This window comes from Chanodichthys erythropterus, chromosome 12 (assembly GCF_024489055.1).
Source record: "Chanodichthys erythropterus isolate Z2021 chromosome 12, ASM2448905v1, whole genome shotgun sequence".
Classification (NCBI taxonomy): Eukaryota; Metazoa; Chordata; class Actinopteri; order Cypriniformes; family Xenocyprididae; genus Chanodichthys; species Chanodichthys erythropterus.
The window spans coordinates 487,287-509,881 of NC_090232.1; the positions used below are offsets into that span (position 1 = coordinate 487,287).

The 22,595-nt window shown below is 42.7% G+C and overlaps 2 protein-coding genes and 1 non-coding gene across 3 annotated transcripts; 1 reads left to right on the forward strand and 2 right to left on the reverse strand.

The window, feature by feature from the left end:
• Positions 1-7,530: 7,530 nt before the first annotated feature.
• Positions 7,531-12,341, reverse strand: rpl24 (ribosomal protein L24). Its single transcript, XM_067402431.1, has 6 exons — positions 12,281-12,341; positions 12,080-12,155; positions 11,406-11,516; positions 9,409-9,545; positions 7,962-8,025; positions 7,531-7,657 (listed from the first exon to the last, which is right to left on the reverse strand). The coding sequence occupies exons 1-6, from the start codon at positions 12,283-12,285 to the stop codon at positions 7,577-7,579; spliced, it is 474 nt and encodes a 157-aa protein (XP_067258532.1). The 5' UTR covers positions 12,286-12,341; the 3' UTR covers positions 7,531-7,576.
• Positions 7,738-7,870, reverse strand: LOC137033223 (small nucleolar RNA SNORA17). Its single transcript, XR_010896845.1, has one exon. It is a non-coding gene; the product is annotated as a small nucleolar RNA SNORA17 (small nucleolar RNA).
• cep97 (centrosomal protein 97) lies at positions 12,246-22,512 on the forward strand. Its single transcript, XM_067402427.1, has 12 exons — positions 12,246-12,324; positions 12,449-12,552; positions 13,063-13,208; positions 13,286-13,444; positions 13,534-13,635; positions 13,744-13,857; positions 14,879-15,045; positions 16,860-17,024; positions 17,116-17,258; positions 17,822-18,449; positions 18,664-18,739; positions 20,773-22,512. The coding sequence occupies exons 1-12, from the start codon at positions 12,260-12,262 to the stop codon at positions 21,139-21,141; spliced, it is 2,238 nt and encodes a 745-aa protein (XP_067258528.1). The 5' UTR covers positions 12,246-12,259; the 3' UTR covers positions 21,142-22,512.
• Positions 22,513-22,595: the final 83 nt, after the last annotated feature.

A 22,595-nucleotide genomic window follows, 5' to 3' on the forward strand; every position in this document is an offset into this window, starting at 1 on the left:
GGAGTGGAGTGCGACGTGCCCGTGTGATGTATTGCAAGCCTTGGGGGCAACCCGGCGGAGTGCGTGTGGAGGCATTGGCGGAGGGAATAGTTTCTTCGGACCACTGGATGGGGTTCACGAAGATGGACTCCGGCAGAATGGTATCAGGCTTTTCGGGCTTTTCCTCAGGAGCATAGAGGCGAGATAGGGCGTCAGCTTTCGTATTCTTAGAACCAGGACGGTAGGAGATGGAGAAGTTGAATCTAGAGAAAAACATAGCCCAGCGAGCTTGGCGAGGGTTGAGTCTCTTAGCGGCCTTCAGATATTCGAGGTTTTTGTGATCAGTGAGAACTTGAAACGGGTGAGTAGCTCCCTCCAACCAATGCCTCCACTCCTCAAGGGCAAGCTTGACGGCCAAGAGTTCGCGGTCACCGATGTCGTAGTTGACCTCCGCCGGGTTGAGCTTGCGGGAGAAGAAGGCGCATGGATGGAGTCTACTTGGTGTCCCCTGCTGCTGTGAAAGGACCGCTCCCACTCCGGTGGTAGATGCGTCCACCTCAACGATGAACGGGAGGTCCGGGTTAGGGTGGACGAGGAGGGGAGCGGTGGTGAAGGCTTTCTTCAGGGTCTCAAAGGCATTGGTGGCTTGTGGAGACCAGGACAGAGACTTGGGCTGGTGACGGAGTAGGTTGGTGAGTGGACTGACGATAGTGCTGTAATTCTTGATAAACCGGCGATAGAAATTGGAGAAGCCTAGGAATCTTTGGAGCTCTTTGATAGTAGTAGGAGTGGGCCAGGACTGTATGGCGGAGACCTTCCCCTCGTCCATCCGGATGCCACTGTGATCAATCACGTACCCCAGGAACTGGACGGAGGGTTGATGAAATGAGCATTTTTCAGCCTTGAGGAAGAGATGAAACTGCCGTAAGCGCTGGAGGACCTCCGCAACGTGGTGGCGATGTTCGGCCAAGCTCCGGGAGTAGATGAGGATGTCATCTATATAAACCAGAACGGACTTATGGAGAAACTCCCGGAGCACCTCGTGGATGAAATCCTGGAATACGGAGGGCGTTGACCAGGCCATACGGCATCACGAGGTATTCGTAGTGTCCTGTGGGCGTGACAAAGGCGGTCTTCCACTCGTCCCCCTCACGTATCCGGATGAGGTTGTACGCGCTGCGGAGGTCCAACTTGGTGAACACAGTGGCACCGCGGAGATGTTCCAGGGCCGCTGGGACGAGGGGAAGTGGATAGCGGAACTTTATGGTGATCTTGTTGAGGGCACGGTAATCGATGCAGGGCCTCAAGCCTCCGTCCTTCTTTGCCACGAAGAAGAAGCTTGAAGCAGCAGGGGAAGTAGACGGGCGGATGTAACCTTGTTCGAGTGCCTCCTTGATGTATTCCTCCATGGCCTTCTCCTCCGGTATGGACAGGGGGTATATGCGTCCCCTGGGCACTGGTTCACCCGGCAGCAGATCGATGGCGCAGTCCCATGGCCGGTGTGGAGGAAGCTTGGAGGCGCGTTGCGGGCAGAAAACGTCACTGAAGGGGGCGTAGTCCGGGGGAACATCCACGGAGCGCTTCTCAACAGGGCTCTCGATGGACGTGGCGTTCACGAGAAGAGGCTTGGAGAGTGGAGATTTCGGAACAGGGAGCGCTGGGAAGCAGTCTGGGAAGCAGTGATCGCCCCACTTCAGGACTTCGCCCGTGCGCCAGGAGATGTTGGGGTTGTGTTGTTCCAGCCATGGGCGCCCTAGAACCACGTCAGCGGTTGATTCCTCCAGAACCAGCAAATGGATGTGTTCAGTGTGCAAGATTCCGATGCTGAGTTGAAGTGGACCCACGCAGTGACGGATGTGTCTGCGGCTTAGGGGTTTGCCCGTGATGGAGTGGATTTGATAGCTCGTCGGTGAAGGAGAGATCTTGAGGTTGAGTTGTCTACAGAGGGTGCCTGAGATGAAGTTTCCGGCTGACCCTGAATCAAGGAGCGCCACCACTGGAACAGAGATGTCAGCAGCAGTAAGGGTTACAGTTGTAGTGAGTGGTTTCATTTTCTGAATGGAGGGAAATATTGCACTCACCACGGGTCGAGGAGGACGTATTGGGCATGTGGAGAGATTGTGCCCCATAGTCCCGCAATAGAGACAGAGATTCAGGGTCATCCTTCTTTGTCTTTCATTAGGAGTGAGACGAGAATGATCGATTTGCATGGGTTCTGTGGCTGGTTCTGGGGAGCTGACGGGTTCGGATCGACGTAGGAGGTTGGTGGTGGATGACTGGCCCTGGTGTTCTTGAATACACGACTGCATACGGGACCCCACGCGGATGACGAGTTTGATGAAGCGTTCTAATCCCATGGAGTCCTCGTATGCAGCGAGATGCAGCCGCACGGAGGGTTCCAGCCCCTGACGGAACGTGGTGATGAGGGCTTGCTCGTTCCATCCGCTGGTGGCGGCTAGCGTTCGAAACTGCAAGGCATATTCGTTAACAGAGAGGTTTCTTTGCTTTAGATTGTAAAGTTTCTCACCAGTCGTGGAATCAGTCAAAGGCTTCCCAAATACTTCCCGGAAGTGGGAGACGAATGCCGAATAGGATTGGACGACTGGGCCTTTCTGGGTCCATAGCGAATCTGCCCATTGCAGAGCCTTCCCTTGCAGTTGTGAAATAATGAACGCTATTTTAGCCGTGTCTGTGGTGTAGAGGTGCGGCTGCATCTCCAGGACCAGTTCACATTGGAGAAGGAATCCGCTGCATTCCTCCGCCGATCCAGAGTAGGGCGCCGGTTTGGCCATGGGACTGGCGGTGAATGCAGGTGAAGGAGCGGTGCTGGTGGGTGCGGAGACAGCCGTGTTGAGGGATGACGATGTTGAGGGCTGGGGTGTGAGTGCTCGACGCAGCACGTCCACGAGTTCCTGGAATGGATCGTCGGTACTCATGCCGTTAAGTTGTTATGGTCCGGTCTTCTGTTATGATATAGACACGGAGGCAGAGATAAAAGCAATCCAGGTGAGCTTTATTGAACAATATGTGGAGCACAGAGTGATAATGGCTGTTATCAGGTTCTTGAGAGATGAATATAAAGTAATACTGTCCTTGTATGGTTTGTGGATCCAGGAGTTGAGCTGAGATGGAGGGAGACGTTGGAGACACTCACACACACAGAAGGGTAAGCACACGAAGGGACCAGGAGGCGAAGGAGATGAAGGAGATCGCTGGAGCAGGTAAGTATGTCGATGGGGAGTCCTTAAGGTAAGCATATACATGGAGTAGTGCAAACGAGACCGGACAGTGAGTGTGTGTGAGTGTGGTGGCTTTGTAGTGCTGGTGATTGCAGAGTGAATGAGGTGCAGGTGGCGGTGATTAGTATGCTGGTGATTGAGTGCGTGGGTACTGTGGTGAGGTGGAGCCTGGCGTGTCTGTGACAGTAATAGACAAATGTACAGTTTTCTACCATCTTGCTGATAAAGTTTCTTTAGACATTTGGCAACCCTACAGTCTGAACCACTGTAGGCAAAACCACACTTACATTCTCAAAATACATGGTGCAATACAACTGCTAAACCATTAAAATTAGAAAGATAAAATTAACTCTATTGTAGTTAAGTACTGGCAAGCATTAGCACATGCGCAAAAGAACATGGCAAACATTTTGCAGGGTTCCTTCACAATTTACATTTCAAAATTCCATAGTTTTCCAGACTAAAATTTTCAAAACTCTGTAGATTTTCAGATCATACATGGTTCATACAGCATTATTTTCAGCTTTATATTTGGTATATAGAAGTCATCTGTAAATATTTTTATTTTTTCAGGGGGTTTTTTTTCATTGATTTTCTCAAAGAGACAACATACAGAGCCGCTAAAATAAAATAAAAAAAGTACAGACTTTTGCATGTACTTCAAGAAAGAAACTTTTTCGTGCCCTCAAGAAACTATTCACATGAGCACAGGATTTTTTTTTTTTTTTTTTTTTGAGTGCTTATGCATTACGTTTTCTAGTTTTATACTATAACCTATTTCCTTTGTGAGTCACTGCCATCTTACTATGAAGAAAACAAGAGCATGGATGCACATAAATTAATAGCTCAATTTGCTCAACAATTGGCTTTCTTTAGTAGTACCTCTAATATCAAGAACTCTGTGGCGGCGGAAAACCCGTGACACAAAATGGGTTGATGGCACAATACAGCTGTGCACATTATCTTATTTGCCAAGTTCAAGGGTCTATAAAAAAGATGAGTACTATAAAAAAGTGTTCAAAATTTGGCATTCGTTAGTGCGTCATATTTCAAGGCCTTATGTCTGCCTTAATGCATACTCTGTGGTGGCCAAGAAACCACACCGCGAAATGAACTGATGGCACATTAGATGGCTCAGTGTGCATTGTCCTGCGCACACAAAAGTCTGTATATATATGCTTTTGTTTTTTTTTGCAAAGGTATAGTGCATAAGTGCACCTTAAATTCATTCAGTCATGACAATCACTAAAGAATCACTTAATAGCTCCCACGAAAAAACACTACTTGTGTGATGAATTTATTTTCATTAAATTCCAAATTTTCAATTATAGTAAAAATAAATACGGGCAATAGTCTGGAAATGCAAATATTTTACTCCATTTCTTTTTTCCATACATTTCCAGACCTGGGCTCGTATGTATAAAACTTCTCAGAAATGCTCTTAAAAATAGTCTTAAGTTTTGAAAAAAAAATTTTTTAAAAAGACACAGAAATGTTTTAATATTTGAATTTATTTTTAAAAATTAGCTTTGCATTGTGAAAAATTATCACAAATTAGTACTGATGGTGTGGAAACTTTTTCTATTGCTTTGTCTCATTTACAGTTCCGCGCCGCTCATGCAAAAAATTCCTCCTCTCGGTTCCTCGGTCTCGCTTAAAGACCAAGGGTGACCGAGCTTTTGCAGTTGCGGCTCCTAAGTTGTGGAATACGCTTCCAGTGAACGTGAGGTCTTCACCCACTTTGGACACTTTTAAATCTAGCTTAAAGACTCATTTATTTTCTTTAGCCTATGATGTCGCCTGAATTATATAAGGCTTATTGAGTGGTTTATGGCCTACCCTGCATGTTGTTATATGTTATCTTATATATTAGTTTTATTATCTTATATCATGTGTAATAGTGTACAGCACTTTGGTACAACACAAGTTGTTTTTAAATGTGCTTTATAAATAAACGTGAACTTGAACTTGAACAGTTGGAGCAGGAAAGCCCAAAAAGAATTGTCAATGAAGTTTATCGTTTTATCAACTCCTCCATGTCATCATATGACTCCAATTCATCACATCTTCATTGGAAAGTGTGTCTCCTCTTCTTTGCTGCCATTTTGTTACTCCTAACTACAGTGCCTTGCGAAAGTATTCGGCCCCCTTGAACTTTGCGACCTTTTGCCACATTTCAGGCTTCAAACATAAAGATCTGAAACTGTAATTTTTTTGTGAAGAATCAGCAACAAGTGGGACACAATCATGAAGTGAAACGAAATTTATTGGATATTTCAAACTTTTTTAACAAATAAAAAACTGAAAAATTGGGCGTGCAAAATTATTCAGCCCCTTTACTTAACTCTCTCCAGAAGTTCAGTGAGGATCTCTGAATGATCCAATGTTGACCTAAATGACTAATGATGATAAATAGAATCCACCTGTGTGTAATCAAGTCTCCGTATAAATGCACCTGCACTGTGATAGTCTCAGAGGTCCGTTTAAAGCGCAGAGAGCATCATGAAGAACAAGGAACACACCAGGCAGGTCCGAGATACTGTTGTGGAGAAGTTTAAAGCCGGATTTGAATACAAAAAGATTTCCCAAGCTTTAAACATCCCAAGGAGCACTGTGCAGGCGATAATATTGAAATGGAAGGAGTATCAGACCACTGCAAATCTACCAAGACCTGGCTATCCCTCTAAACTTTCAGCTCATACAAGGAGAAGACTAATCAGAGATGCAGCCAAGAGGCCCATGATCACTCTGGATGAACTGCAGAGATCTACAGCTGAAGTGGGAGACTCTGTCCATAGGACAGAGAAGTGGCAAGAAGAAAGCCATTTCTTAAAGATATCCATAAAAAGTGTCGTTTAAAGTTTGCCACAAGCCCCCTGGGAGACACACCAAACATGTGGAAGAAGGTGCTCTGGTCAGATGAAACCAAAATTGAACTTTTTGGCAGCAATGCAAAACGTTATGTTAGGCGTAAAAGCAACACAGCTCATCACCCTGAACACACCATCCCCACTGTCAAACATGGTGGTGGCAGCATCATGGTTTGGGCCTGCTTTTCTTCAGCAGGGACAGGGAAGATGGTTAAAATTGATGGGAAGATGGATGGAGCCAAATACAGGACCATTCTGGAAGAAAACCTGATGGAGTCTGCAAAAGACCTGAGACTGGGACAGAGATTTGTCTTCCAACAAGACAATGATTCGAAACATAAAGCAAAATCTACAATGGAATGGTTCAAAAATAAACATATCCAGGTGTTAGAATGGCCAAGTCAAAGTCCAGACCTGAATCCAATCGAGAATCTGTGGAAAGAACTGAAAACTGCTGTTCACAAACGCTCTCCATCCAACCTCACTGAGCTCGAGCTGTTTTGCGAGGAATGGGCAAAAATTTCAGTCTCTCGATGTGCAAAACTGATAGACATACCCCAAGCGACTTACAGCTGTAATCGCAGCAAAAGGTGGCGCTACAAAGTATTAACTTAAGGGGGCTGAATAATTCTGCACGCCCAATTTTTCAGTTTTTGATTTGTTAAAAAAGTTTGAAATATCCAATAAATTTCATTCCACTTCATGATTGTGTCCCACTTGTTGATTCTTCACAAAAAATTGCATTTTATATCTTTATGTTTGAAGTCTGAAATGTGGCAAAAGGTCGCAAAGTTCAAGGGGGCCGAATACTTTCGCAAGGCACTGTATGTTAGACCTCTCCAGCTCTCCTAAATTTAGGAGCTGAGATCTAGTCTTGACACTTAAGAATGGTTAGAGTTGTGATTCATAAAAGGTTCCTGTTTAGGAATGAGTAAAATTAAACCACTTAGAATTGACATGCTTGCAGCTAAAATTTTACTCCGAGCACTTTGTACATATGGCCCCTGAAATTACTTAAATCAAATTCCATACTTTTGCAAACTGTGTAGGAACCCTGATTTTGCTCAATTTTGTCATCAGGTTCTCAAACCTCAAACCGAACATGGTGTCAATCGTTCTGATGAATGGACTGATGAAGGGTTCGATCATGAGCTGCACTGGATGATGAGAGTTCAATTCTGCTGCTTGATTTACTCTAGTGTCATCAAAAACCAACTGCATCAAATATGTGAAATTTCTTTGAACTGAAGAACACATGCACTCACTTTAATGCAAAGACTTAAACAGGTTAGTAATATGACTTTTCTGCAAAATATCAGAAAACAAACTGGCAGCAAAGACTAGCACCAGTTTAAACATTGTACAATCAAATGTAAAGTATTAACATTATGTAAAGTTAATATCAATATCACTGAACATCAATAATTCAAGGACACTCAAGGTCGATTGTGAAACTTTTATTAACACACAACACACCAAAACATGAGCTTAACGCTTGCCACCGACGCGAGGGGCGCTGACCTTCATGGGCTTGGCAATCTTCTGTTTTGGTGCAGCTTTAGCAGGGGCCTAAAAACAACAAACATGTTACTGACGATACGAGAGATTCAAACAACACGATTTACAATTACTAGTACAGATTGCAATAATGTGTAGGACTAAATGACACTGAGCACCCATTAATAAAAGGGTACTAGGTGTAGACATAGTCCTTCTGCTCTATGCCACCTTATGACACAGAAGCGACAGAATCAGTCACACTGCAACGCCTTAAGGGGCAAAACAATCATTCCACTTCAACAACGATTCTTCTGCATTACAGCAGGTAATGAACAGTGCCGCTCATAGACTGAAGATTAAAACCATATCCAACCTTGGTGCTCTGGGCGGACGGCTTCTTAGTCGCCTGCTTTGCCTTCTTGGCCTCCTTGGCAGCCCTGAAAGATCAGATCAAGAATATAGTTAGAAGGGAAACATTGGTTTACACATTCAGACTGGTGCAACCGAAACCAGTCAAACACCTGTGTGAGAAAAGCCAGTTTTAAAGGGGTGATGAACTGAGAAATCAAATTTTCCTGGACTTGACAGTAACGCGACAACATGCGAGTAAGTGTTAATTCTAACGCCTGATCTGATATTAATGATTCATGTACAGTCAGATGTTCTTTGTGTGTCAGTAAATCAAACCAGTGACTAAACGTCAACTTGCGTTGTTTCTCTTAGTAGGATGAAAATAATCTGTTATTTAACGGTGATTAAGTTATATAAAGAAAGCGATCAAATTTGCAATCGTTGGAGCAGCGAGCGGTCAATCAAGCAGCATGAGTTTATCAGTGACTGACGCACAAAACTCCCGTTTTATTCATGAATCTCAGTTTCATCGCGTTTGCACTGTTAGTGAAGATGAAAGCATTTGTTAGTGTGCAGAAATTGTTTCATGAGTTTAACAAGTCTGATCGACTATGTTCATCTCTGCAACCTTTCATGCCACGATCTAAATATAATGCCATAGATCTAAATGTAATGCAACACTTTTAGTAGACTAATACTTGTCTATTTCAAATGGAAAGATGTTAGCCAATCACAGCAGTGGGTGTTTATGCAAGTCTCACAGCAGACACGCCCCTTAAACGAAGCATTCAAACCAGAGGGTTAAAATCAGGGTAGGAAAAATGCCTTCCATTTCTAAATTAGATAGTTTTGGATGTAAAAGCATACTAACATAAGTGCACCCCAGGAAACATTTAAAAAAAAAAAAAAAAAAAAAAAAAAAAAACGTTCATGACCCCTTTAAGACTTAAAGATCTGAAGTGTTTTACTAAAAGTTGTTGAAGTTTTAGAAGTATAGAGTGAAAAACTAACACGCTTTCTTATAGATAAATGCACAACTAAACAATGAAACGATGTCTGCAAGAGAGTCTGTAACAAATCAACTCACAAATTACATTTAAATCATCTTTAAGGGCAATTTGAAGCATTTGGTTCATTGCAATGAAAAATCTTTATTTAATAAAGAACTATAATATTGTATGTCAGGGTTCTTCAAAACCGGCCCTGTTCTGAGTTTAGTCTCAACACACCTGAACAAGCCAATCAAGGACTTCTGGACTAAATTATTATTTGAAAATTGTGATAAGAATTGTGATTTCTCAATTGTACAGTGCAAGAACATTTGCAAGAACAACAATGAACCGTACAAATTTGCAGTCAAACGAGTTTAGATTAAGACATGGCCACAAAAACACATTTTAACTTCCATGAGTAATGAAAATGTGATGGACAAATAGACAGCCTGAATGAGTGTTAGTCGAGGCGCTGACCTGATGGCTTGCTCTCTCTGCGCTTTACGCACTTCAGGCTTCTGGTTCCTCTTGGCCAGGATCTCAGCCAGAGACGCGCCGGTAATCGCCCGCTGGAACTTCACCGCACGCCGCGTGCGCTTCTTAGACACCTCTTCCTAACGGAGCAAAGACACACAGCCGAAAAACAAGATTAATTTCCACTCAGTCACTCAGCATGCATCACACACACACACCAGCGGCTGCGCCCCAACAGCTGAACAACCACTGTCTTCAGGGTTAGGAATGAAGACATCCCAATTTAATTCCAGTCACATCAGTCTAATGCAGGGATGGGCAACTGGTGGCCCGCCAGGTCTTTAAATACAGCCCGCTGGACATTTGAAGAGCAAGTAATAATAAAGATTGCGTTAGATTATAATGTTCATACTAAATCAATCCAGGAGAGGTCGCCATTTCCAGCCGATCCCCATATTAACAACAGCGCAGGATGTGCACGCTAATGTGAAAGTTTACTAAAATTAGCAAAAATAAATGAAAAAATAAAAATCGAGTTTTCACCTTCCAACCAGGATGGTTAAGAGATCATCTTTTTACCAAGTTCAAGGGTCACCCATATGTTTGATTTGTTTGGAAACAATGTTAAGATAACCCTAACCCATCCTACTAAGATTTTATTGTAAACTGTCATTACAATGCTCACAAAATCCACTTTCCACCGTCGGGCTGAACGGATGAATGGTAAGGAACGGTTCCAGCTATATTTCCACTTGAGCCCGGTATGGCACGGCACGATTACAAACCGTTCTCCGCCTGGAATTAGCCAACCGTGCCGGCTCGTGCCGCTAGAATGCGAGTAGTGACGTGACGTCGTCACTCAGGATCGGTCACTTATCTGCTGCCTGGCTGCCGGTTTCTCCGTAGCTTGCTAAACATGATATGTGAGCAACATGAACACAAATCAATCATACAATTAAAAGAAATAACTGATCATCCTACATAACGTGGCCACTATTTACATCGCATATCGCGTGTAAACTCGTGCATTTCTAAGGCAACGTCTGAAGAGCTCCGTTATCAGCCCCAGCCAGTGGAAAACAAAACCATATCCGTGCCGGCCGGCTCGGATCAGATCGGCACAGAACGGAACAGAAAAGCAAAGAGAACGGTTTGACCCAATGGTGGAAAAGTGGCTAACGAGAAGTATGAAAGATACACATGTGACGCAGAGCTGCACTTGTCTTAGATTTCAAAGGTAAAATGCATAATCAACAAAACCATTTTTTGCCAAATGAATGACAAATGTATGCACTCATGTTCTTATACATTAAAAAAATAATAATAATGGTAATATTTGAATGTGAATTATAGTAATGCCATAAGGAACAACTTTTTTTTTAAAATAAGCTTTTTAATGAGGCGGAGTTGAAAATGTTCTCTAGGCTTGTGATCAAAAATAGGACTTCTGTACATTTGTTTATTGCAAATTTACAGATAATGGATTTTCACATTTGCTTGTTGGAGTAATATTGCTTGTCAACTAAAAGTTTCCCATTTGTATTGGCAATATTGCACAAGTTTAACAGGTCTTAAAATCTTACATTAGTAAGTGTTCATAAAAACTACATTAATTGTAAATTGATTACTTATTAAACAGTAAATGGAGTAAGACGATGTAAAAGGTGCGAGTGTGAATTAGTGATCTGGCCCCTGGTATTAAGGAGAAAAAATGTTGGTCACTATCGAAGTTGCCCATCCCTGGTCTAATGAGATGTTAGTGAGGCTCACAGATGTCTTCTGCTTAGCCATGATATCCCACAATCCTGTGCATGTGTCTGGCAGAATAAGTGACATCTAATGAGCATCTAGTTAACTGTACTAAGAATAAGCACATTTTCCTGGTTCAACCTAAAGCGATACTTTGCCTTAAAAAGCATTACAGCAGTACAGTCAAACGAATAAAAGTGGTCCGGCCCGCATCACGTGACTCTACGGAGAGCTGAAGTGGTCAAACTCACAGACTGGCCCTTCTTGTGTTTGCGCCGGTACAGAACGGTCCAGTTGATCTGTCTGGGGTTCCTCTTGGACAGGAACGCAGACTCACATTTAGCATTCAGGAACTGGAAAACCTGCAGAAAAGAGTGTTTACATCAACATGACGTCACTATAATACGAGCCTGACGTCACATCTCTTCAGTTTACAGTCAGGCGTCATGTGATCCGAGACTATAACAATGTTTTGCACAGCATTCAGAACCATCTATTATTTTGATTTTCAATCTTGAAGCCAGTTAAATCCAACTCTCACACTCTCACACACACTCTCATACATTAACACTCTCTCTCTCACACACAAACACACTCTCACACATATACACACTCTCACACACACTTTCACACATATACACACTCTCACACACTTTCATACATATACACTCTCTCACACACACACACTCTCAATCATACATACACTCACTCTCTCTCTCTCTCTCTCTCACACACACACACACACACACTCCGGCTATGGCTTCAGTTAGCTAACAGACCAGCGCTAAGCTAAACATCCAAACTGAACACTGCCAGGCATAAATATTCACATCACGAGATGCTGACAGTCACTCATCGATCAACACAGAAAGAAATCAAAGCCTGAAGTCTAATTCTCGTATAATTTGTGTTTTAATAGTTTTACCTTTCCATCGATCCTGGCGTAGCGCCGGCCATGACCGGGATAGATTTTATATCCACTAAAACTGCACAGCTCGACCCTACACGTCAGAAATAAGAGTTATTACAAATTCATCATATTTAATATTAACCTCTGAATACTTTTTTATGCGATTTTCCACGATAACATTCAAGATGTTTATGGATGAACACAGACGACACTCACTTCATGGCGGCGTTTCAGATAGGGAAGAGGAAAAGGAATTGTGGGTAAGCGGTTTATAAAGGAGCTCATTTCACAAATGTTAAATACTTTTTCAAAACAAACATATATTTTATATATAAATATAACCAGATATCTTATAAAAATATCAAAAATTATTATTATTTCGAGATTCATTTATCCAATCAAAAAGACGATCGGTTGCCTGGCGGTGACTCAAGCGGGAAGTATGGCGGCGACTGACGAGGCGGTGGAGCAAATGTCGAATTACGAAGGTATGCGAAATAAAAAACGATTAATCAGTTCGATTGATTAGATGGATATATACTGCAGTATTTTAATTGCAGACAGACACTAATGGTATTGTACACGCGGTACATCATGTTTAACACGCAGCGTTTGGCGCTCGTGACGAACTTGACGTCTGATCAGTTTCTGTCATAATGTGCAGAAATCTGAAATCTGCTGTTATTACACTAACAGGATTTCATCTGCTGTTATTACACTTACAGGATTTCATCTGTGTTTATAACACATCTGAGAAGATTGGATTTAAGTTATTTGATTTATTTGTACTGGATGTCGCGTTGTTTTGTCGATTATTGCTGTCAACATCAACTTCAGATTTCAGTTTCTTCTTTAATCCATATAAATTATATTAATAAACCTCTGTAGATTTTGACTTCTTTTGGCTGTGGAATAATTAATTTACATTGAAAGTGTGTTGTTAGGGCAGATATCTCTAGTCCATGAACAGAGTTTCAGTGTTTTGTTCTATTATTAAGGTCCTGGTTTATTAGACCTTTCAAATCAGGGTCTCCACAAACTGGATCCGAAGGTTTTCTGTCGAGGAGACTCACACACTCTTATTCTGGACCAGAACCACATCATTAAGCTGGAGCACCTGGAGCGTAATGAAGTTCTTCAGCAGGTGTGTTGTTTTTACATTAAACTGACTCCAGTCGGTATTTGAGATGAGTGTGTGTGTCACATGCTGTCTGTTCACAGCTGTCCGTGGCCTCGAACCGGCTGGTGCGCATGATGGGCGTCTCGAAGCTCTCTAGCTTACGAATTCTGAACCTCCCAAACAACAGTATCGGATATATTGAGGGGCTGAAGGAACTGGTTCACCTCGAATGGCTCAATCTAGCTGGAAATAACATTAAGGTACTCTTCAGACAACCATCTAATTGATTGAAAAGGAGGCTGATTGTTCCTCATCAGAACCAGAGTCACATCTGTCTGTGTTTGTGCAGGTCATCGAGCAGCTTCACAACTGTGTTTCCCTGCAACATCTGGATCTGTCAGACAATAATATTTCTCACATAGGAGACCTCACAAAGCTCTCAGCGCTAAAGGTATTTGCCATGTGCCTTTGAGAGATGAGTCTCATGTAGTCTCTCTTGAAAAGAGGAATATTTTATAAGACTGATTGTGATCTTTAAGACTCGTCTCACCCTTTTCAGACTCTTCTTCTGCATGGAAACAACATCACGACTCTCCGGACTGTTCCTGCCCACCTGCCGCCGAACCTCAGCGTCCTGTCGCTCGCAGAGAACGAGATCAGAGACCTCGCCGAGGTACACGATACAAACCTCAACATACTTGTTTTTGTTTTATTGTTTGTTTATTTATTGTTTTGCTTCATTTCTGCTATGCATTTATCATTAGTATGTCAGTCAATTTCACAAGATAAAGTAACCATGAAATCAAAACAATTCTTTCTTTTTTTTAATAAATACTTTATCAGTGCCCATCATTAATGTGTTAAATTAATAATCTTGAATCAGAATATCTTCTCCTCCCTTTTGCAGCATCTCTTCTGTTCTCTGATGATGAGGGCGGGGCAACCTGTCACTCACATGAGATCCACCAATAGCAAACCACAACCATCCAATCAATTCCCCACAGACAAAATTAAGCCCCGCCCTACATTTGTTATCACACATTCCATTTCTTGCAGCATTAATTTAATGTGATTATTAAAAACTGTACACAATCATGCCCTTGACCCATGAATAAATCTCATATTAATGTATTTTTGCGAGCATCATAGCCATTTAAGCTTCTACCTTCTACTTATGTCATTAAATAGAGTATTAGAAAATAAAACTTCACAGGACAGCTTTACATTCATACATGCACGTTTGCTGGAAAACTGTCATATGAGAAAAAAAAACATTACAGATCACCCTAACTCACTTTAACAGTGCAGTTTAAACAAAAACTCATCAGTGTTAGCCATCTAGATGACATATTTAATTTAGATTAATTTAGAATAACAATGTTCAATACAACATCACACAATACCAGATGTTTACGTTTGAAATTTTAACACAACATCTTAAAAACATGTCAATCACAGCATGAAAAACAGTGATGGAATGATGGAAAAACCATGATGGCCCTCAATTTCTTCAAGTGGTACTCACTGCAGAGCCTATGATGGCCAGCTCCTCCTCTCTGGACGTCCAGTGGGGTGGAGAGATAGAGGTGTGGGTAGGGTTAGGGTAGGATTAGGGTGTGGTTGTACATTTGCTCCTCCTGGCTGGAGCTCTGCTGTGAGCACCTTCTCAATTTCTTTGTGTGTCTCAATTCCAGGTGTCGTATTTATCCCCGTTACACCACCTGGAGCAGCTGTCCATCATGAGTAACCCGTGTGTCATGGCCACGCCCTCTCTGCCCGGCTGTGATTATCGCCCATATGTGGTGAGCTGGTGTCTGCATTTGAAGGTGCTGGATGGATATGTCATTTCACAAAAAGAGGGGTGAGTTGGGTGATTTTTCAACATAAGAGTTACAGTATGTGTTTGAGTCTGTCTTTTTGTGTTGCACTACGCACCATTTTTTACAGACCCTACTGTTTGTCACACATTATTTTGCATTAAATTGTAGACCATCTAGCATCCAGAATGAGGGGATTTCATCAACCTCTAAACCAGAGCTTTTCAGTCCTGGTCCTGCCGCTCCATCGCTCGGCACATTTTATGTCTCACTTACACACCTGACTCACATCATCGGCTCGTAAGGAAAGCGCTTCATGAACCGAACTGACCTAAGGATTCGTTTACATGACAACAATGTACTAAAAATAGAAACGTTATTCCTTTGAGTTTTTTATGTACATCAAAATGATCCCTGCTCACAAGGATCCGTAAAAAAAAGATTAAAAATGTTGTTTTGCCGTTGTCATGTAAATGAACGACTAAAATGCATAAACAGTTTTCAGTTTTAATTTTAAAACAGTGTTGTATAAACGGCCCCTCAGTGTGTCAGATAAGAGAGAAACACAGTGGAGCGTCAGGACCAGGACTGAAAACCACTGGCCTAAACAGATATCTAACATTTCAAGAAGTGTGTTGAATATGTTGAATGTTTATACATGAATAAAAGCATAAATTCAGTCTATTCATCATATAATGCGATTGCATCTCTTCAGAAAATTTGGTCTAAACTAGGGATGCACCGAATATTCGGCCACAGAAAAGACTTTTATCACCGAAACAATACGGCCGAAATGTTGTGATGACGCAAACAGAAACCGCGAGATCAGCTCCTCTGATGCATCTGTAGCGGACGTTATTCCTTTAATCGCAGCACTAAAGCGTCTCCTAAGCGAAGTGGTTGAGACGGACCACGGAGTGAAAACAATGAAAAGTACACTCTTAGAGTCGGTCAGCACATGTTTCACTGAGATCTATTCAGATCCTCTGCACTTCATCGCGACTGTACTTGATCCGCGTTATAAAGACCATTACTTTGATGCGGAAATAAAGCGGCGCGCTGAGAAATGATCCAGGCCGCGATGGATGCGGAGAACCCGTGTGGAGACAGAGACGGAGCAGCACCCAGCGCAGGAGAAGAAGATCAGAGCGCAGAAAAAAAAACTGCACCCTCGTTGTCTGATATGTTCAGTGAAATCCTGCAAGAAATATTTACTAAAATGTTTAACTTGACCCCACTCATGTGTACATTAAATAATAATGTACAGGACATTATTATTTAATGTACATATGAGTGGGGTCAAGTTAAACATTTTAATTTGAATTTTATTTTATACTGTGCATTGTTGCAATGTGCTAAATAAATATTTGCATAATGTGTAATTGAACTATTCTTTGAAACTTTAATATTAATTTATGCAATTGCAATGCCTTGATTTTAGTAAAGTTAGTACACAGTCATTAACATAAATGCAGTGGTATTAATAATTGTCATAATTTCTTTCTGTGTTTCGGTTTTCGGCCTTGGTTTCCTCTTTTTCAGTTTTTGGTTTTGGCCAAGAATTTTCATTTCGGTGCATCCCTAGTCTAAACCGCTCGATTCATCTGGATTAGTTTTACTATCGCTTTATGAACTTTTTGAAGTGTCAAATTGGTAGTTGCCTAGACTGTCAATGGAGGAACAAACATCTCTCAGATTTCCTTAAAAAGATCTTCCTCTGTGTTCCGAAGAGGAACGAAAGTCTTACAGGTTTGGAACAACATGAGGGAGAGTAAATGATGACAGAATTTTCATTTGTGGATGAACTTACCCTTTAAGATGCATCTCTGTTACTAATGACAACATGCAATGTTTCCAGACTGAAAGGAGAGTGGCTGTACAGTCAAGGTAAAGGCCGTGTGTTTCGTCCCGGGCAGCATGCGCAGCTGATCCAGTATTTGGCATCCACATGTCCCCTGACTGCCACAACTGCCTTACAGTCTGCAGAGGACGCTAAACTAGAGAAAATCCTCAACAAGCAAAGGTAGCATCCAAAACAAAGCATTTAATCCACAGCAAACCTGATCTTCAGTGTGTGTGTGTGTGTGTGTGTGTGTGTGTCTGGGTGTCTGCAGACAGCATCAGAGACAGCTGCAGCAAACGCGTCTCTGCTGGTCCCAGAGTCCATCTCGGCCCACACATCTAGACGTGCAGCAGTGGCGTGACCACAGGAGCAGAGATGATGAGGATGGTGATGATGATGTCATCGCTCAGAAAGGTCAGATCAGTCACAGACTAACAGCTTTTGAATGTGATGCGTCAGGGCAAATATCTGCAAATATCTGTCTTATTCACCACCCACCTGCACCCAGTTTAGCAGGCTCAGTCTTCACAGAGCCATGCTAATGTTGTTCTGTTTCTTCTCGAAATTCAGTGTGAACACAAAATGCCACATAAAGGCCAGAATAAGTGCCAGCTTTGCAGTATATAGTTGACATGTATAAATGTGTAAGGATCATTATAATAGATCGATTAAAAAAAAAAAATTGTCCAGCAAATAAAACCTGGTGTTACGTGAATGTCATATATAAAAGAGTGCACTTTTTTTAAACATCAGTAATTTTTCAAACAAGAATGTTTCAGTTAAATGAGTCAAATATCTCTGTCATTTGCTCCGTGCTTGTGTTCTCGACTGATCTACATTATTCTGGTAGTGAATCGGGCACTAGATACGTAGGGAAACTGGGCTTCAGCAGTCGCAGTTCATTCTTGGTGAATCTGCCCTTCAGTGTCTTTAGTGTCATTTTCTGCTGCAGTGATTCTTCTCCATTATGATTGTAGATCTGGATCCAGGAGTTCAGGTAAATGCGTGGATGGGTGCTGTGTCTTCACCCGCGGTCGCTGCTGTCCGGCTTCCGCCCGCTGCTCAGGACAGGATGATTGTGGAGGATGTTCAGACTGATGAGGAGAAGCTTCATGGGAGTCTGCTGTCCTCTGAATCTGCCTTTTTGCCCTTTAACCCTGCTCTCCATCCTGCTTCAGCTCCTGACAGCGGCGAAGAGGAGTTTGATGATTCTCTGGCTCCTCCCACATCGGCTCAGCACCGCCCATCAGAGGTGGAGTCGGTGGGCGGAGCTGTTCTCACCTCTTGGACAAATGGTTCAGATCATTTGGACCAGCTCTGTCACACGGATGGAGCGGCAGACGGGCAGCAGCATGCGTTGAACGGTGATGCCGTGTTACAGAACGGTTCTGTGGAGGATTGTGATTGGACGGGGATGCAGAAAGCTGCTGTGCCGCTGTGTAAAGTGAGACTGTGTGAACCACATGATGCAGCTGTAAGGATCCAGTCTTGGTGGAGGGGTCACTGCACACGCCACTGCCACCCACAAGCCAAAGAAGTGCGTGCCGAGATCCGCCTGCGCAGGATGCAGGATCACATCGTCCACCTGACCGCAGAACTGGAGAGGTGAAACACTTTACCGTTAAACACGAAGGAAAAATGATTCCAAAGTGATCAAGACTGTCAGAAAGATTTACTGAATTATCTTATCGATCCTGAATCATTGCATTTCTGTGAATTATTATTTTCTTCCACTTGTCTGATTAGTTCAAACACTAAAACAGCTTCAACAATAACGCAATCTTAAAAGCTTTTCCCAGTAATTATTATTGTTTTGCAGGGTGCGCAAGCAACAAGAAGAAGACCGACTGCAGAGACGCGTGCAGGAAGAAGCCGTGAAGTTCCTGTGGAAGCAGGTCAGTATGACGATGATTACCAGATTAATACTACTCACGTTATCTCAGCTGGGTGACGAAAAGAGTCTTGCCAGTATGTGTGAAGTATCAGAATTGATTTTGGTGACATTTGGGTTAGAGATGAGAGATGGCAACAGCTGGACGAGTGAGAACTTGAAGTGGAGGAGTAGTAGTTAAAGCTAAATATATTAGCTAACTAGTCCATAGAAAATATCTGTTTATTGTTATAGTGTTTGTCTTGTTTCGGAACTGATGGTTAAAAAGGGCTGTTTTTCTTTTAGCTTTAATCTGGCTACAAGTAAAGTAATAACAATTTTTACTCAAAACAGTAATCTCACACTGTGTGATAAGTGGGATAATATACATTCATCATACAGTCCTAATTTAAGTCAAATGACCCTGTTGGGCTTATTTTGTGGTCACCTGCCTTTACCTGATCTTGATCTAAGCTCCTGCACTGTACAAACACAAGAAAATTTAAGAGGCATTCGCTCTGACAGACACTAGAGACCAGACGTCATTAAAGGGTTAGTTCACCCAAAAATTCTGTCATTAATTACTCACCCTCATGCCGGTCCACACCCGTAAGACATTCGTTCATCTTCAGAACACAAATTAAGATATTTTAGTCGAAATCCGATGGCTCAGTTAGGCCTGAGCAATGACATTTCCTCTCTCAAGATCCATTAATGTACTAAAAACATATTTAAATCAGGTCATGTGAGTACAGTGGTTCAATATTAATATTATAAAGCCAAGAGAATATTTTTGGAGCGGCAAAAAAACAAAATAACGACTTATTTAGTGATGGACGATTTCAAAACACTGCTTCAGGAAGCTTCGGAGCGTTATGAATCTTTTGTGTCGAATCAGCTGTTCGGAGCACCAAAGTCACGTGATTTCATCCGTTGGCAGTTTGACACGAGATCTGAATCATGATTCGACACAAAAGATTCATAACGCTCTAAAGCTTCCTGAAGCAGTGTTTTGAAATTGGCCATCACTAAATTAGTCAGTAATTTGTTTGTTTTGCGCACCAAAAATATTCTCGTGGCTTTATAATATTAATATTGAGCCACTGTACTCACATGACCTGATTTAAATATGTTTTTAGTACATTAAAGGGATAGTTCACCCAAAAATGAAAATGTGATGTTTATCTGCTTACCCCCAGCGCATCCAAGGTGTAGGTGACTTCGGTAGAACACAAATGATGATTTTTAACTCCAACCGTTGCCGTCTGTCAGTCAAATAATGCGAGTGAATCGGGACACAATCTATAAGAGTCAAATAAACATGCACAGACACATCCAGTTTAAACCCTGTGGCTCGTGACGACACATTGATGTCCTAAGACACGAAACGATCGGTTTGTGCGATAAACCGAACAGTATTTATATTGTTTTTTACCTCTAATACACCACTATGTCCAACCGCGTGCAGCACTCATTAGTGAGGTCTGATCGCGCTCTGACATCTCATTAAAGTGTATGCGCGAGACATCACTGCCGCTGTCAGAGTGATCGGACCAAACGAATCGAGTGCTGAACGCAGTTGGACATAGTGGTGTATTAGAGGTAAAAAATGATATAAATACTGTTCAGTTTCTCGCACAAACCGATTGTTTCGTGTCTTAGGACATCAATGTGTCGTCACGAGCCGCAGGGTTTAATTAGGACTTGTCTATGCAAGTTTTATTTACTCTTATAATAGAAGTTCCCATCCACTAGCATTATTTGACTGACAGACGGCAACAGTTGGTGTTAAAAATCATCATTTGTGTTCTACTGAAGAAACAAAGTCACCTACATCTTGGATGTGCTGGGGGTTAGCAGATAAACATCACATTTTCATTTTTGGGTGAACTATCCCTTTAATGGATCTTGAGAGAGGAAATGTCATTGCTGGCTATGCAAATTTCTACCAGTTAATCATATCTAACGGTAAATTGTCCATCCCTAGTTGGGATAAAAAGGCAACATACACTTTATGGCTAATAATATTTCTGACTTCTGTGACTGTTTATCAAACAGCTTCAGGCCGTGCTGGAGTGGCAGTCGTCTGTGAACGAGCGGCTCAATGCGGCTCAGAGCTCTACCTTAAATCCCAGCATTCCTGCTGCAGCTCCTCTCCGCACTGAGATCTCCATCCCGGAGTCTGGATTTCACTCCCCTGGAGAGCGACAGGCAGCGCTGGACACCAGCCGGAGCAGCGGCGTCACTGCCGGATCACCGGAGACAGTGACGGCCGCTGGAGACAGTCAGGACGGCAGCCTGTTGGAGCAGTACCTGTCATCTGTACAGCGACTGGAAGAGGAGGAGGAAAGAGCAGGTGATCAAACGGGAACGCCACAAGATCCATCGGATCTCCCTCCTCAGGGAAAACAAGAGCTCTTGTCCTGACCTGAGGCGTTACAGGACATCACATGCTCCGTCAGACTGATGTGACTCGCTGCCCTTGTGGACAGAGCTTTGGCTTTTCTTGGAAATCATCACTTGACTTCAGTAGACATGTGGACACGTAGCCTTGGATCTCCATGTCACATTAATGTTGTCAGCGGTCAGACACTCTGATTGAACAGGGTTGTGTGTGTTTAACTCAACAGTGACTTTAAATGACTGGCCGCTGCTGCCTTTCTAGCGGTGTACGTACATTTACACCGTTGGAATATCAGTGTACAGCTTTAAGAGTCGTTGCCGTACTTAACATCCCGAGGTCTTTCAGTGCTCTTACCAGTAGACTTGTTTCCTTATTAAAAAGCCTTGAACTGTAGAGGAGCATGTAGGTATGTGGAATAACTGTGAATTGATTTGATAGTTTGAACCTGTTGAGAGTTTAATAGCATTTATTATAAATATTTTAGTGTGTGCATCTGGATATTTACAGTATGTGCCGCAGCAAGTGTTCTGTGTGGCATATGCAATAAGTGTTAATTTATTTCACATTCTTCTTCTTTTTTCTATGTCGTATATTTAACAAAACATTTTTGTAAATAAAGTTTTACTTTCCTTCACCACTGTGGTCATTTCCATCAAACATGTTTTTCTCATTATTGATTAATAACATCACAGACATTAGAGGAAATAACTGAACATCGCTGCCTCTACAGGACAAACTCGATTAACTCTATAAACTCGATTACTAGTCGATGTGACCCGATCCTTCGAAGGGTGAACACATGAAGGGCTGCGGGTCCGGATGGCGTTCCAGGCCGTGTTCTCGGAAACACAGAGAGAGAGAAGACACGTGCTCTATCATTCTGCTCATACGAAAGCCAGCTTGAATGACTGCCGTTGCTCTGACAGCGTCTTCAGTAAGTGTTTTGAGAAGCTGATCAGAGACTCTTGTGTTGCCTGCCTCGCTTGATGCACTACAGTTCTCATACACTGATGATGTCACTGCTTTCACCCTAAACACAGCTCCGTCACCTGGACATGTGTGAGAGAGAACACTGTTTGTGGACTTTGGCTCAGCATTCAGTACTATAGCGCTCTCTGTGCAACTGGATGGATCCTGGACTTCCTGTCAGGCAGACGTCAGAATGGGCAACAGTATCACCCCGCTGACCCTCAGCACTGGTGCTCCTCAGGGCTGCTCTTGGTCCTCAGGGCACCTCATGGTCCAGGTCTCGGATGCTCCAGGTCTCTGTGGTATCACACACACTGATCACTGACAGCGATGAGACGGCCTACAGAGAGGAGAGCGCAGTCTAGCACAGTGTCTCTATTATCGGGTGCCTGAATGAGCCTCCTCAGAACATTCTACACCCGCTCAGAGGAGAACATCCTGACCTTCTGCATCACTGCCTGAACAGAAACATCACCGCTGACAAATGTAAATCTCTGCAGAGGTTAGT